Source organism: Ascaphus truei, chromosome 6 (assembly GCF_040206685.1).
Source record: "Ascaphus truei isolate aAscTru1 chromosome 6, aAscTru1.hap1, whole genome shotgun sequence".
In the NCBI taxonomy this organism is placed as follows: domain Eukaryota; kingdom Metazoa; phylum Chordata; class Amphibia; order Anura; family Ascaphidae; genus Ascaphus; species Ascaphus truei.
The window spans coordinates 54,514,931-54,532,931 of record NC_134488.1 but is presented as its reverse complement, the minus strand read 5'-3'; the positions used below and the strand labels follow the sequence as shown (position 1 = coordinate 54,532,931).

General features: G+C 38.1%; 1 protein-coding gene and 1 long non-coding RNA gene across 4 annotated transcripts in view; one reads left to right on the top strand and one right to left on the bottom strand.

Moving 5' to 3' along the window:
- Positions 1-435: 435 nt before the first annotated feature.
- On the bottom strand, positions 436-16,659 carry LOC142497050 (uncharacterized). The gene is made up of 4 exons (XR_012802170.1): positions 16,575-16,659; positions 16,008-16,047; positions 12,807-12,904; positions 436-711 (listed from the first exon to the last, which is right to left on the bottom strand). It is a non-coding gene; the product is annotated as an uncharacterized LOC142497050 (long non-coding RNA).
- The window catches only part of ROBO4 (roundabout guidance receptor 4), a 255,040-nt gene continuing 238,512 nt past the window's right edge, over positions 1,474-18,001 (top strand). For all 3 annotated transcript variants that reach the window (XM_075604310.1, XM_075604307.1, XM_075604309.1), the window contains exon 1: positions 1,474-1,802. In XM_075604310.1, the coding sequence (XP_075460425.1) occupies positions 1,565-1,802 (238 nt within the window). In that variant the 5' untranslated portion in view covers positions 1,474-1,564. The remainder of the gene's footprint in view (positions 1,803-18,001) is intronic.

Genomic DNA, 18,001 nt, shown 5'->3' with positions numbered 1-18,001 from the left:
AAGAACAAGTTTTCGATTTGCTTCTGGATCAGTTGCCTCTTAAACTGCAACTTGTGGATGGAGGCAATGAGAGTTCAAATTTAGAGATTTAAAGAGAGGCTAATCTGATATGTTCTTTGGGACTGATACAGTACTTCTTCTCTAAATTAGTATGGGGCATGATTTTATTGACAAATGACATTGAGTAATTTAATACAGTGACCATGACCTTCTGAATGCTTGGTTGTAAGTCAGAAGCAAAATCAATTGTGCCAGCTTGTGTCAAAGTCGCTTTAATAATACACATTTCCCAACACCATCTCTCTTTTATAGGATTAATACATTCCAAATAGTCCATAAGATGTCTGGTTTTAAAATGTACTTTTTATTTAGGAGAAACCTATTTTTTCTAGAAACCACACAAGCATGTTCATTATTATACAACAGCAACACATATAATTCTGGATAACTTGTGAGATAATAATTTTGTAAATGAATACAATTGTCCATCTTTTTTTTTTTTTTTTACAAAAGATTATTTAACTCTATACTCTGCAATTTTGATTAGAAATTGGTTTCATGGCACCTTCAGCTGAGTCTTTTGAAAGCCTTTTAGTAGGTTCCGCTATTTAGGATGATAAATGGCCAGTACATTGCAAGCTAAGTGGTACAAATGTCCTACAGCTAATTATTTTTGTAGCTCTCTTGGAAAGAAAGAATTGCCTACAGGACCTAGAAAACAAGAGAGGAGAAAAAGAGGGGAAAGTACTTGCATCAACCATCAATGAAAAGAGTCCAGAATGTTTTCCAACAGTTGTGACCTCACAAAATAATTGAAACCTACAGTATAGCAATACACGAAATTGTGAACATTTAGGATGCATTGTCCCTTTCTGACAAATGAAAATGTCTTAAGCTCCCTTCAAGGTTTCCATTTTTTGATCAGGCTTACAAAGACTCAGTCGACATGCTTTAAAAACGATCAAAGGACAATCAATTTTGTTTGGAAACAGCCTTCAGCAAAGCTCTTTTGCTATTCTTTTATGCAGTCAATCTTATGGAAGAATGCTGAAAATTGCTCTCCACTGGATCTTAACAAAATGTTAAAGAAAAATAAATACTAACAGAGAAGAAAAAAACAAGTTAAATTATCCCCACTACTCTCATTCCACAAGAAAATAACAGAAGTGTGGTTTTGTTTCACTTATCATTTACTTTTACTTCTTTGCTTTATGTCAGAGTTGTGCAAAATACTGTCAAACAAACCCCCCTTTCTCTGTGTTTTATTTTAAAATGCCACAGATGCTGGAAAGAGGAGCCCCCTGTCTTCTCTTCTCAGCTCCACTCACAGCATGGGGCCTGCATGCTTTTCTACCCCATTGTTTCGCAACTTAATAAAGAAAAAAAAGGAGGAGGAAGGATAGAGTAAAAAAAAAAAAAAAAAGCACAAAAGCAGTTGAAAAACATGCTTAATAACAAATCCCAAATAATTTACCAAAGGCTGGACAGAAGGGGGTTGATTGCACAGACTGCACGTTTTTCTATGGGATGAGAAGGTGTTCTCTTTTTAATTTGAAAGTTGTGTATGGGACGTTACTACTTAAAACCAAGTTATACACATCATTTCTTTCTTCTCTTACCAAATATGTTTTTTGCGATTTTACTGCCTATTTTTGCTGTGCTTCCTTTGGGATGGTGTCTACAGGTGAGCTATTGTCATTGCAATCATCCAGTGAAATATGAGGAAGATGGCCTGCCAAATTCACATAGACAAACCAGGCATCTTCAACATCACCGATCTTCAAGAAGACACCGCTTAAGAGGTAAGAACTGTATTTATCACCCAAGGCACCATGTAGCATATCTCACAAACACCCACATTCCTCAATTATATTGTTCTAGTTGGTATAGGCATTAAGTCAAATGTGGAAAAATTCAGGACAAAAAAATATGCACTTATTAATTTAAATTAGATTTTATCTATAATACTTATGGTGCATGTATGTTGCCTGACAATTGCTCTTTTGCCTTGAGAATGGCAACAATCGATTATTTTTTTAGCACTAACACTACAGTATATCTTATCAATGTAATTCAATAATGTGTCACTGTATCCACATTATCCACGTACTATCCATATAGTGATGTGATATAGTTTACACATTATATAATGTAGTGAACAGAATGTTTGCGTTAATACAAATGGTTTCTAAATTGATAGATCTTGTTAAGACATTCCATCAACCATTTTTACCACCATTGATATGCAAGATATTCCCAGGAGCCACAGTGTAAGTAGGTATATTAATTAATATGTAGCACAGAGTAATGTTTTAAAAATAATAGGAAATGTAATGTACACTTAAGTTATCTGCACATTAATAATGTAGTAGTTTAGAAGTAGAAGCCTAACACTTTAAAATGAAAGATGGCTGAAAAAAGTTACTTGGATTGATGTATCAAACTAAAAGTGGTGCAACTCGGACCCAAAAAACTGCGAAATATATAGCAAAGACAAAATACCATTAAAATCAGTAGGATTTTTCTTTGATACTGTACATCTGGTGAATTATTTTTGCCCCATAATTGAACCGTGTTTGAAATGAAACCTGTATGTAATCACCTAAATGTGTTTGGCGTGTATGGATACAAGTTTGAGAAACCTAGGCAACGTTGTAGCTACAGTAGCCACATGAATATTATAAGTGTTTGTCCTCAACCATTTTTGGGTAGCTGGAGGGTGCAGCTATATCTAGACAGCGACAAGTGCTGCCAACCTGATATGGTTTATTATATGTACTATAGATAAAATGCTTTGATGAGTTTGTCTGTATACATGACATACCAAATTGTACGTAAACGAAGCCCTTGCAAAGACTCGGGTACATTTGCTCAATGATTTATATTTGTTGACTAACTAGCTAATTATGAACTTATCGTATGATTTTAATAGGCTTAGCGAATCCATATAAACACATGGGAATAGCAGAAAACAGCAGAACATTTCGAAAGTTTTTGAAATGGCATTAAAAGCTCAAAGACTATACATGAGAATATATATATATATGTGTATATATATATATATATATATATATATATATATATATATATATATATATATATATATATATATATATATAAAACAAGTCTGTGTGCTAGGGCACTCCTATTAAGTTGAGACCAAAGTGTCACAGAAATGGGAATAAGTACAATATCAGAGATCAAGCACTCTTGAGATTTTCCTAAAAGTGTTTATTTAAGGTGTTTGATGTTTCGGTCCCTATTTGGACCATTGTATATATTAAAGGTTATTTGTTAAAGTTTCCCTGGCTGCAACACAGAAGCAAAAAAAAATGTTAAAAAATAAAAATAAAAAAAGATAAAAAAATTCCATTAAAAACAATCAGGATTTGTTTTAATGAATCCGGTGTCTTTCTTTTGCAGCCAGGAGATTTTGCAAACTGTGGAGCCTATGCAGTAAGCGCCGATAAGCGCTTTTCACCAAAAAGGCCTACTGCTATTCAGTAAGCCCTGATAAGTCACCGATAAAAGCCCTTTTCGTCAACTTTTTTTCCGACAAAAAAAAAAATCTCCAAACGAGCGGTGAGAAGCCACTTATGGCAGGTTTTCAAACTCGTACAATTCAAGTAGCACTGATTAGCTTATCAAGGCTAATCGCGGCTACAGAATAGAGATTTCCTCTCAAAATCCTCCCACCAAGAAAAGTTGTCAGGAAGGTGGTGAGAAGCTGCCGAAAAGCGGAGAGTGTGGACTTTTTCCAGCATTTTTCCAGCATCGGATTGATGCCGGGAGTCTCCTGAGCGGATACCCATTAAAATCCGCACCGGTGGTCCCCGGCATGAATCCCATGCAATGAAAATGCATTTATAGGCAACTTCATTACCTTAGTGGCTAACTGCCAAGGCAATGAAGGGGTTAAGGAACAACAGAAGCTTTATTGGGGGCAGAGGGGGTGAGTGAAGCAGGTACTTGGCCCTTCACTCACCTCCTCTGCCCCCAATAAAAATTACAATACTGTATGTACTAATCACCAATACACAACCCACCCCCTGTGCCCCCACATAAAAGCATTTTTTATTTTTTTATACACATGATTGATACCAGAGGTTGGTGGGGGTCCCCATGGGTTTCTGGGGGCCCTCATGTTGTCCCTGTGGGTGGTACCCGCGGGTCCTCAGGTGGTCCCCACGGGTTTCTGGGGGCCCTCGGATGGTCCCCATGGGTGTCCAGGGGTCCTCGGGTGGTCCCCGTGGGTGTACAAGGATCCTCAGGTGGTCCCTGTGGGTGTCCACTGGCCTGCGGTACCAATTTTTTTTAACACATTGCAATAAATACAACCCCCCCCATACATACAGTACAATAATGGGCAACATTAATATTATCCAAATATGGATAATAGCTCTTTTGCCCATAATAAAATCAACATTAGCCAGCTACAATAAATAAGGTAAATACAACGTTCAACTTATCCCTGCCATCATGAAGGGCATCCTCATCAGCATACTGCAGGTCCATGTCCTCCATTGTCAGAAATACAAGAAAAAATACAATCTAATGTCCCTTAACCCCTTAATCAGCTTAGCGGTTAATAACCACTATAGTAATTAAGGGGTTAACCCCTGTCCCACGCTACCCACCCAGGAGGCCTAAGCACCAACCCCGGACCTACTATACCCACCCTGTACCCAATGATTGGAAAAGTGTCATATCATACCCATATAATATGGGTATGACAAGTGTCATGGGAGACCAGGTTTATCAACACCTTTTTATACCAGGATCATTGATTGAGCAAAGCAAGGAGGTAAAATAAATTGTAATTTATTTCAGCAAAAACATACACACAATGTAACACAGTTTACAGGGTTAACACCCTTACTAGGAACGGGGCTAACGAATAAATCTATCCTCAAAACGAAATTCACAAAAAGGACCTCTGTAGGAGCCCTTTCCAATGACCGGTAGGTATTCATGAAAGTCCTGGAACTGATTTCGGCATGCAATGCCAGGCGCGACCGCTACGTTCTTCAAAAGTTGGACAGAATAATTCTTGAGTCAAAATCTTTGAAGCCGGCTCGCGTCTATTCGGTACAGAGCATCTTTGAATTTGCCGCTGTTGGTTTGCCGCTTGGAATCTGCGCTTCTCATTGGCTGCAAGGCTCCTTATGGGTTTCAGTGTCCACATCACAAACCACTACAGCCTATCAGAGTGTGGGAATTCCTCTGCCAGCCAATCACCGATTTTCCGGTATTGTAAAGCCAGGTGGGTACCATTTTCAGTCTGTCAAGGGGCATTCGCCAACTTGGCACCTCTGCCTCTTTGCATTCTGAGCCCACCCACTGTCCAGGCTCCACAGAGTCTGGGCTCTGGAAAATGGTGGCCGGATAGCCCTGTGTTAGCCCAGGATGCGGGTACTCAAGCAGAACTGCAGTACCCCTCCTGTTCTGACACCTTGGCATCCCTGAGGCTTTCAAGTCAGGACTTCGCACAGACCCATATGCACCAAGCTTGGTAGCCATCTGGTCTCTGGGAATCCATGACTTGGAAATCCCACAGTTCATTCACAGGTTATCAGTACATATACCTATTAAATGTAACTCGTTAATAAAATATACTGTGTCCTGTCTTCTGTGTGGTATAGATGTATAAGTCCATATTCTGGTGTCAGGGATGGAGTTAGTGTATATATTACCTACACTCACTAGCCTCATACTTGGCACACTTTAGAAAAATAACTTTTAAAACTTTTACCCACACAAAACCACTCTCAGTTTTATCACTTAGCTGGAGTTCTATATTAGGTGCAGGGTACCTGGGCATGTATCTTTGTACGTCTTTTTATACTAGGGACCCCTATGTATACTAGGGCCCCCGTGTATGATTGCACGTATACATTAGCCCCTTCCTGCCAGTTTACCTTGTCTGGAAGATGCTGCAGCAGGAATCCTGGCGGTGAGTCGTAATAGCGTTTTCAGAGTCTGAATTTGCCCGGAGCAATGTGCTTGGCTGTATCCGAGAATCTCACTAGATTACCGGATCCAACTCCTGGGGTATCCCACAACTCTGGAACCCCGATACATAGACACATTCTGTAAAGACTTTCTCTGACAAACCCACCCTGAAACTTACAGCCTAGAAATCTAAAAGTCCCAGCATCCCAGGAAAGGCAAAACACACATAATTCTTTAATGTCGCATAATTTGCACACAGTTAGTAATGCATTTAGGACATCTGGGTCCAGGAGCTGACACTCTAGGACCCCAACACATGGATTGGGGGTAATCAAGTGGGCTGAACCTTTATTAGTGAGCCTGGTTAACCCCTTCATCGTCACAATAAGCCACTATATCACTCAATGATCAATCTAATAAAAACATTTAAGGCCAACAATACACAATAATCACATGAAAATAGAAGCACCTAAAAACCCCAACAATAAAAGAACTAAATAGCCTAATAGTACAAATCACAAATAATTATCTATCACCAAAATAGCTAAATTATTACAATTATGTTATTCCAAAACAATACAAATAAATCAACAACTATCCAAGAAAACTATTAAGCAAATAAAACCACTAGCCAACAAAACAATTAATTAATTTACAACACTTGCCAACAAAACAATTAAATAATTTACAACCCTAGCCAACAAAACAATTAATTAATTAAAACCAGTAGCCGACAAAACAATTAAATAATTAAAAACGCTAACCAATCCTAAAATGTCCTAAAAATAAGCCATCCAAATTCAAAACAATTTAATTCAAACAATAAACAGAAATCGAAAAAATAACAATCAATAGAAAACAAGCATTTGCCAAAAAATGCATTATCTGTCACTGTATTTATCTGTACCCTAGGTACAGATTAATACATTATCAGTCAATGGGCAGTGCAAAACATTAAAAGAAACAAATACAATAAAAAAACCTGTAAAAATAAAATAACATACATTCAATATTTTTCTTACCTTTAGAAGTGTTGGCCGTCCGAATCCCGGCGTTTCTGGAATTTCTCGTACCTCAACGTCATCAAAGTCAATCCAACACCATCCATCTTGAAGATCCGGAACAGGTAACAAAAATCTTCTTTCTTTTATCCTCTATCACCGTCTTCTTTCTTCATCTGTCATTATTTTCTTCTTTTCTTTAATCTTCTTTCTTCATCTGTCAATCCAAAACCCCATGATAAATCCAGAACAGGATGTTCTCTCAGCATCTTTTTGAGGTAAAATGAGACGTACAGGCCTTATATATGGCCTGTGACATCACATTTTATGGTCAGATGGTACAGCACCAATCTGATTGGATGCTGTATCATGTGTCCACCTCTATATATATTTTTTTAGGATGTGACGTCATTTGCACTGGAGGTACGTCATGTCATTCAAACCACATGGCTATATCACATGGTTTTACAGCTAATGGGATTGAAGACATTAGTTCAAAAGGATGTGATGTCACTTTAGGTGATGATGTCACATCCTTTTAAACTAATGTAACCTATCACATGGTACAGCAATCAATGGATTGTCTTCAATCTCCCTTGGAGATGACGTCACATCCTTAAAAAGAAAATAGAAGCGGTCACATGATACAGCGTCCAATCAGATTGGAGCTGTACCATCTGACCATAAAATGTGATGTCACAGGCCATATATAAGGCCTGTATGTCTCATTTTACCTCAAGAAGCCGATGAGAGAACATCCTGTTCTGGATTTACCATGGGGTTTTGGATTGACAGATGAAGAAAGAAGATTAAAGAAAAGATAGAATTACAGAAGAAGATAAAAGAAGGTGATAGAAGATAAAACAAAGAAGAATTTTGTTACCTGTTCCAGATCTTCAAGTTGGATAGCGTTGGATTTACTTTGATGACATCACTGTACGAGAGATTGCAGAATCTCCAGGATTCAGAGGGTCAACGCTTCTAAAGGTAAGAAAAATATTGAATGTATGTAATTTTATTTTTACATGTTTTTTATTGTATTTGTTTGTTTTAATGTGTTTCTTTGCCCTTTGACTGATAATGTATTAATCTGTGCCCGTCTAGGGTACCGATAAATACAGTAACACGCAATACTTTTTTGGCAAAAGCTTGTTTTCTATTGATTGTTATTTTTTCTTTTTCTGTTTATTGTTTGGCTTAAATTGTTTGTAATTTGGGTAGCTTGTTTTTTTTCATTTTCCGATTGTTTAGCGTTTTGAATAAATTATTTATTTTGTTGGCTACTGGTTTAAATTCATTAGTTGTTTTTGTGGCTAGTGTTTAAAATGAATAAATTGTTTTGTTGGTTAGCCCTCAGCGGGATGCCGGCTACCCGCTTACCCACACTGCGTCTTCCCTAATGGCCCGGCATGGTCCCCGCTTGTAGCGGAGGTAGGGGGGCAAGGGTATGACCTGGCTACTTTCACAAGCACCTGAACACCCCAATTAAATAAATAAAAGCACTAGAACCGGCTTCGTGGCCTAAGGTCGTGTATTCACATCCCCACCTCAGCCCAGCGGTCCGGTCCCGGTTTGTGGCGAGCACGTCCATTACACACTGCCCCTGTAGCATTGAAAGTGAGGGACATAATCAGGACGCAGCAGCATTCTGATCACAGGTGGTCTGGGATCAGACACCTGCAGCAAAGAGACTATCTTCCTGGTGGGACACTCCAACTGGATACCACCCCACGCGGAGGCGGACTCAGTGCGGACGACTTCATCGCTGGATCAGCGGATCCCATCTGTCTTGTTGCTGGCACGCCCGGGGGCTGGAGCACCCGGCAGGTACTTAACTACACCAAATGCACAAACCCTACACTTAGTCTAGTAGGCAGCGCTGTCTCACACATTGGGGTTGGTGTGGGACTCTGAGGACAAGGTGTTGGGAACACGGTGGGGGGTTACGGCTGTGCGAGGCCTGGCGGGTAGCTGTACCATATTAGTGCTCATTAGAAATGTTTATGCTATAAGTGTTGATAGTAAAGGCTGTTATTTTATATTATGTGTGTTATTATTATTAATGGTTCCTGTGAGGGGCTCCTCCCACTACATTGGGATCCCTCGCAGGTGGAGGTGCTGCACTGAGACTATAATTAGATCACCCGAGGCTCCCAGGGTGGAGGCTTGGGCCCACTGTGAGCCAACAGGTAACGGGAGCACCGGTTGCCTCTTTAGTTAGGGAGAAAGGGGGCTACAGGTATATCTTTTATTATTGTGTATTTTTGGCCTTCATGCTTTTTTATTAGGGTTACCAGTGGCTGCTATAGTGGCCTATCATGCCCATATTATATGGGTATGATATACCACTATGCCATCAAATAGGTAGAGGGTGGGTATAGTGGTCCTGGGGTCAGTGCTCAGGCCTCCTGGGTGGGTAGCAGGGAGTGTGGGTTAATCCCTTAATTACTATATTGGTTATTAACCGCTTCAGTGATAAAGGGGTTAGGGGCCATTCAATTGTATTATTTCTTGTATTCTTTCTGGCAACGGAGGACATGGACCTGTAGTATGCTGATAAGGAGCCACCGGGAGCCTCCAGCAATCCGGTCGCCTTCCCTACTGCTGCAACAACTCCTGCAATGCTAGCGAAGGTAAGGGGGAGCCGGGGGAAGCACAGAGGGGGACCTGGCTACATCTGCAAACCCTGGTAACAGTGCAGGCAGTGCCAGTACCAATAATCGTGGGTATTCCCCACATGAAGCAGCTGTCTTGAGTGACAGGGGAGGAGGTGGGCTAAGGCCTGTCTTCTGCCCAATCCTGGGCTCAGACCTTGGACCTTCCCCCTCTGTTCTTAAGGGACTGCACACCTAAATTTAGACAGTGTCTCTTCCCCTGTGAGAGATGGGCACTCACACAGAAGTGTACTAAGCATTGGCACCTGCTGTCCCCTCCCCTTGGGGGCGTGAGGAGTGATACCTTACCCCTGACTCTATTAGGGAGTCAGGGAAGAGCAAGGACTGCCCGGGTGCCCTTGGCCTGTGGTGGATGTCCAGGGACCATCCTGAGGTTTGAGACCTATTTGGCTGTGCTGAAGCAGATACCAGTTGTGTTGCTGTGTATGCAGAAAGGAAAAAAGTATTCCAGTTAACTATACTCCTGCCTGGTGTGCAATCTATCTGGGGGAGTGGAAGTAAGTTCTACTGCAAGGATTGTCTCCACAACACTGGAGCCTGCAGCAGATGGAGGCGCTGTACCATGTGAGATAAAGATCAGTATGCTACCCCAGAAACCTGTCCTGTCTTCCCCAATGACACAGGCCAAAAAAAAAAAATTTGGTTCAAACTTTAATAAAAAATCATGGGGCTTTGTGAGGCAGCGAGTATGCTGGGTGATGTAGTCTTTGGGTATCAAAAGCTATAGGGGAAAGAACAGGCAACAAGAGCCCTATTTAAACAAAAGAAAACACACACACACCACCCCGCCCGAAGCTGATGAAGCAGGGAGGGAGCTGCAGATGCGGGTAAGTACTCTTGGAACCCCTGATCGCGGCAGCCATTTTGTTTAAAAAAAATGTTTAAATTGGAGCCACGCTGAGACCGCGTTATAATCGGATCCGCGTTGTAGCGGATCGCGCTATAATGGGGTTGAGCTGTACTTTAATCCGAATTAGGGAAAGGAAAAAATAAGTTTGTCGTATGTTAATGCTTATACAGTATATACTATTAGTGTGTGTACAGTATATGTATATGTTTCTGGGAGTGTAATATTCATGCATAGGTTGCGGCTCGCTAAATATTTTGGACAAATAATTTCTTTATAAAATGGCTCTTCTTCCTACTCTGTTCCAGGATTCTGCACCTGAGCTGTCGACGTGTCTTACCTAAATATATTTTATTACATGTACAGGTTGCCATGTAAATGGCGCTTACTATCTGACAATTAATAAAATGTCGGATGGCATACATTTTAATGTTGTCCCAGTTTGGGAAGGTCTTAGTAGGTTTTAATCTGGGAAGGCTTTGCATCTGGGACATTTGCTTGCAGATTTCTAGTACAGTACTTATATTGGACCCTACAAATATTGGATTTTCTACAGCCTGTGGTATGTGTTATTGGACCAATACAGAGCTCATAATACATAGTATGTCCCACTTTACAACTATTCAAATATGAAATTCATTTAGACTATGGATTTTTGTCAGTACATTCTTGTAAAAGTGCTAAAGGTCACTTCAGTCCACCTAACAGGAACACAGTACTGTTTCAATGTAACTTTTCTGGAGTAAAACATATTTGGTTATGCAGAAGTGGAGATCTGACTTAGGTTGTGATGATCCAAGATAGAAATGTGTAACTTTTTCACAAAAGGTTGTCAACACAGCATAATAACAGTTGCAATTTTTTTTGTTGCAAAAACAGCAAAGTCTGGCATTTTTATTTGGTCACACGATTAATGTGCAGGTGATCTATTATTGCACATAACAAAACGTGGTGACAATGATGACATTTCACTATTTTTACACATTTTTACATTTTAATCACAATTTGCAAATTCAATGAAAAATATGCAGGTAATAAATTGATATTGGCTGGGTAGGGTCATTCCTTAATCATAGTTACTGAATGGAATAAAAGAAACATGTTAGAAAATGTAAGTCAAAATAAATACTAGTAGTAAGCTGATTTCAGATTTAAAGTCTATATTTGAATACAATGATCCATTTTTGGATACTATCCCTGCTGTAGTAATATTTCCTGTCTTTTCTTTTCTACTAAAAGATGTTGTACTATAACCTTTGTGAAACACTGACGTGGCATCCTGTTTTGGAAGATTCAAGGAAAAGGGACAATTGTTACATTCTTTTAAAACAAAAAAATCTGATCCTTGTTTGAAGATTTGAAATTGAACTTGCTGTCAGTGCCTACTGGGCTTCATTTGAATATCCATCAATACTTAACTCTTAAGGGTTTTCAATCACAAGCACTTACTGTGGTGAAACATACATACAGTGTATGGGGTCTCCTAGGTACAAATATTATGCAAAATTGGACCCAGCAGCACCAGATTTACCAATGAAATACTATTAAAAGCAATTAGATTTGTACCTTTGAGAAATCTAGTACAGATTATTTTTTGCAGCTGGTAGCCTTTGATAAATAACATGCCATACATACTCAGATTGTAATCCAGTATTATATGCTTAAACTTTTACATTTTATACATTAAACCCTTAATTCATATAAACATCCTACTCATTATATTCTGAAATTAACTATTAGTCTATTAACTATTGTGTTCTTTTGTTTATGATCTGAAGTTCACAATGACACCATTGGCATGCAGTAGTATGTCACTGTAACATACGGCTTACAAATGTATCCACGCAAATTGTATTTCGTTTTGATTTGATCTGATTTGATCATCTGCTGCTGAACCACAATACACAATAGTGTGCATATCAGGACATATTACACCGTGTCATGATTTATTTAACAAAAGTAAAGCCAAAATGGAGAAGCTATGTGTGAAAAACTAAGTATTCCTTATGATTCAATAGCTTGTAGAACCACCTTTAGCAGCAATAACTTGAAGTAATTGTTTTCTGTATGACTTTATCAGTCTCTCACATCGTTGTGGAGGAATTTTGCCCCACTCTTCTTTACTGGATTTGCCAATCAAATGTGACATCACAGGCCATATTTAAGGCTGTGACGTCTCATTTGAGCTCAAGAAGCCGGCGAGGCAACATCGTGGATTTAACATGGGGTTGGATTGACAGATGAAGAAAGAAGATAAAGAAAACAAAGAAATGGACATAGATGAAGAAAGAAGAAGGTGATACCAGATGAAAGAAAGAAGAATTTTGTTACCTGGTCCCGATCTTCACCGTGGATGGCGTTGGATTTTGTTCCGTGACGTCACCGGAGGAGAGCTTGCTGACTCCCCGGGATTCGGAGGGCGAACGCTTCTAAAGGTAAGATCAATATTGAATATATGTACTTTTATTTTGACAGGTTTTTGGATTTTTAAGTTTTTCAATTCCAATTGACTGCTAATATATTAATCTGTACCTGTTTATGGTACACATGAATACAGTAATAGACAATGCATTTTTTGGCAAATTCATTTTTGTCTATTGACGGTTATATTTTTCTATGTGTGTGTATTGTTTTGATTCAATTGTGTTTAATTGTGATGGCTTGTTTTGATTTGTATTTTTTACAGATTGTTTAGCGTTTTTATTTAATGATGTAATTTGTTGGTTAATGGTTAAATGTATGTGTTGCCTAGTGGATGTATTAATTAATTGATGTGTTGGTTGCTGCTTTTACAGTATACTGTTGTGATGGCTTGTTTTCATTTGTATTTTTTTACATATTGTTGGGCGTTTATATTTAATGATGTACTATAATTTGTTGGCTAATGGTTTAATTTATGTGTTTTAAAAAAAAGAGAAAATGGCCTCTGCTCAGCATTAGAGTATTAGTATACTAAGGGATGCAGTAGGGATAGTTGAAAGGGTAGAAAAAAAAGTAAGGTCATTACCGAAAAGGAATATAATTACATCAAAGTCAAGAATCCAAAAACAGCTAATTTTTACAGCATTCCAAAGCTGCATAAAAATCCACTGCATCCAACTGGAAGACCAATAGTGTCCGGTATAAACTCCTTGTCAGAATATGCAAGTGTATATTTAGATACAGTACTGAGACCTTTTGTGACCTGTCTCCCATTGTACACAAAAGGCACAACAGATGTACTTAGAAAATTGGATGGTATACAGGTCACACCCAATACATTTTTGGCGACATTGGATGTTGAATCATTATATACAAGTATTCAACATCCAATTGGTGTTGCCTCAGTGTCTCACTTTTTGAGAGCAAAAGGTACTGAATTTTTCAAGCACAATGAGCTTGTAGTTGGTCTATTGAAGTTTGTGCTATCCCACAATTATTTCTTATTCAACTGTAAATATTATCACCAGCTACAAGGCACGGCTATGAGCAACATGTGTGCCCCCACGTATGCAAATATCTATTTAGGGTGGTGGGAGGGAACCCATGTCTTTTGTCAAGAAATGTCCCTCCACACACAGCACATCGAATTGTGGACACGCTACATTGATGATGTTATGGTGTTGTGGGGGGGGGGGGAGGGGTGGGGGAGGGGGCTGAGTTGCAATTTCATGCATTTGTCCAGATGCTCAATAACAACACTTTCAATTTGAGACTGACAAGTGAAATTGACTCAAATAAAATCGTATTCATTGATTTGGAGATCATGAAGGACAAAGATGGGACAGTACAAACTACTGTACATACAAAACAAACAGCTACTAACAACTTGCTTTTGGCAGCAAGCCATCATCCTAAACCTCTTATTAATGGGATACCAGTGGGTCAATTTTTAAGAGCAAAACGAAATTGCTCAACAATACCCAATTTTGAGGAACAATCTGTAATTATGCGACTAAAGTTTTCCAACAGAGGCTATAGTCGAACCTGCATAGATAAAGCATACAAGAAGGTTAAAAAACTGAATGTAGTACCTTATTGTATGATAAGACCAACTATAATACCGACAATAATCCGATCCGTATTATCGGTACTTATAATAAACTAATGACACACTGGCATATCCTGTTGGAAGATATAGATCTGAAAAAGGCTCTTCATGAATTTCCATCTATAACTTACAGACGCCCACAAAATTTGGCTGATCAACTGGTACATAGCCATTATCAAACACAGAGAAGTGATACATGGTTAAAATCTAAAACAGTAGGCACTTTTTCCTGTGGCAGGTGCAAGGCATGCAAATACATTAACACCTTTAAAACTTTTTACAATTGGAACAATACCAAAAGTTTCCAAATTAAGAAATTTACCAATTGCAAAACTATGATTATTAGCAATAAGTTACCTTGCTACCTGCTCCTGTGGGGTCAAATACGTCAGCAAGACCACACGCCAATTTAGATGACGTATTTTGGAGCATATCACCAAAATAAGAAATAACAATGATACCCTCATAGCTAGACATGTTAATACAGTGCATAGAGGTAATGCATCATGCCTTAAATTTCAGGGAATAAATCACATCTCCCTAGGAATAAGAAAGGGAGACCTGGATAAGGTCCTTTTAAAGTAAAAACACAATGGATATATACCTTGGGTTCTTTGACCCCACAAGGTCTCAATTATGGATATAAATACACAGTAAAATTCTTATATATTATCTTGAAAAGGGGTCATTTAGTTTAACCCTTTGGCCAAAGCATTGTAAGCCTGTGATCCATGACAAGGCAGACCCTGTTCACAGGTCCTAACACTACCAGATAAAATACTAATATACCTCTATTAGGATTAACATTCTTATTTAACTCTATTAGGAGGGAGAAAGACCAACATTGGATCTATATCCAGTAGATATCCTCTTTTTCAAGAGAATATATAAGTATTTTACTGTGTATTTTTGTCATATTGGATGTAGCATTGGGCTTCTCTGTCGCTTGTTGTATACATTTGCCACAGTCAATAGCTCTGCTTTTTGACACTTATATACATATATATTTTGTGGGGGCACGGGGTTCCCAAAAAGAGCTTGTTGGGGTTCTGTGTGTTGTTTCTCAATGAGGGATATGTCTACACAGCTTTTCAATAAGCAAGGTATGATTTTAGTAGCCTGGATTTGACCTGTGTTTTGTCTATAAGATCACTTCCATTAGGGCATTTTTAAACATTAAGATATGAATGCATATTTCACGTAAGAACAACTAATTTGGATATGAAGGGAAATAAAACTTTATTTTTAAATATCTCAAAATAATTTCTCAAATAACTTTTTTCAGTGGAAATATTCCAACTAGGATTCTACCGAAAGTAGAAAATATTAAAACATGATGCAAGTCACATTATCATGTACGTCTAGGGCACCCCATTTAACCTATACCAATTTTTAGCCCTATCTAGAGAGGGCAAATCATCAGAAAATGGGTTGTAACAACTATTCATGTGTTACTATACATAGTGATACTCATTGATTTTATTTTATAAAACAATACTTACTCTTTGGAGGCGATAACCTCTTTGGATGTGCAAAACACAACTGCAAAATAAAGTAAAATTAAATAAAAATACAATAAGTATAAAGAACAAACCGTGATGATTAAATACATATTATTAAATCATAATACAATGCACTGATAATTTGAAGTGCAAACTCTGTATGGGAGTCTTAGCACTGTTGGTATATGACTATATGGGGATCGGTGTTTGGCATCACAAAGAGCCATATTTTCTAAGTCCGTGAATAATCAATAAGAAGTGCCATTCATTTCCAAATACTGATCTGGAATTATGTTCAAATTACATATGAGTTCTACTAACACCCTAAATGTGACTACGTTTTGATATAACAGGATGATTTACAATTGATGTTTATAATATCAATAGTATACATAATATTTTTGGCATCTTATGTAATCATACTGTATATACCTTATCAACCTTTATGAACCTATTTAATATTGTTTTACATTTAGGGATTGTTCCTATTTTTAACCTAGGGTTGTCTATTATGTTCCACAATATCATGCTCCTTATAAACTATAATGCAGCATAAAGCTAACGTACTTATGCTTTGATTAAAAACGGGTTGTTATGGTAACCAAGAAGCATAAATAGTTTTCAGGATCAGAGTCCTGCCCTCCCCCGCAGGAGCCCGTGTAGAAGGAAACGGCCGGCGGGTAGAGATGACGTCACGGTCATCTGATCATTAGCGCTTCTGCAACACAAGGTTGCATGCTATGTACTATACAGCAATATCTGGCTTACAAACACTACAGAGCTAGCTAAACTAAGATGTGGGCTCACGAGGCAACCTATAGTATAGAAAGTATCAATACTTATAAAACCACCCATGATCGGATTTAGGGAGAGTATACAGGTATAACTGTCTCTGTTTATCCCTTCACAGCTAATCATTTCTGATACAAAAGTAGCAGCTGAATCTTTGTGTCACGGCAACAACTGCTACAAATAATAGAACTGTGATACGTTCTTTTTCTCCTGCAAACTAACAGGAGCAAATCTGTTAAGTCTATTTATAGTACTTAGTTACTAACATCATTAACCATGTTTGGGTTTAGGGAGAGTATATAGTTATTACTAGCTTTGCTAACTCTTTGAAACTCCACAGTCAATTATTATTGATACTAAAGTAGCAGCTGAACCCTTGTGCCTCACGGATATAACTGCTACAAATAAGAGCACTATGAGGTACAGTATTTGCTTTCCCCTATAAACCAATAGGACAAAATCTGTTAAGTCTATTTACAATGCTTATTCAGCTATCAAACTATCTTCTTAGTTAAGTATATACAATTATGAACCTAGCCACTGCAAATGTCGGATGGTTACTTATATAGCCACATAATTAGTTTATGCATTGGCAGCTCTGTGCCCAGAGGGACATCACAATAACACTTATTGCTGTGGTTTTCTAAGTGATTTAACTTGAATACCTTTACTTTTTTCTGTCAGGCAGCAATTATATATTTTATTGTGTGGAGTATTTGTTGTTATAAACAACACATTGCCTCTAACATGTAAAATCTTTCCACAGTTTGTTTTCACATTGTACTGTATGTATGCACTTAATGATAATTATTATTTATTCACGATCATTTAATTGATTAGTCCCTTTAGGCAGATACTTATATCTCTGATATTGATTAGAGTCAGAGTTCTAGTATGAAGTTATCTATATATCTGGCTAACCTGTGGTCAAGGCATTAACTCAATACTGATCATTAAGGGAATTGCTGTATAAGTGCTAATTTAGGTTTTAATCACTGTGTTTTCTATAAATTATACTAGTAAATATTATTTCAATTTAGTGGAGATGGGGTTACCCTTATATAGGGAAGCCATCTCTTACCAGTACTTGTAGTTACATGTTTCACTTAATTTGTGTGTTGCCTAGTAAATGTATTAATTAATTGTTTGCTACTGCTTTATATATGGAATGTATTGTTTGGTTAGTGGTGTGAATTCTTTAA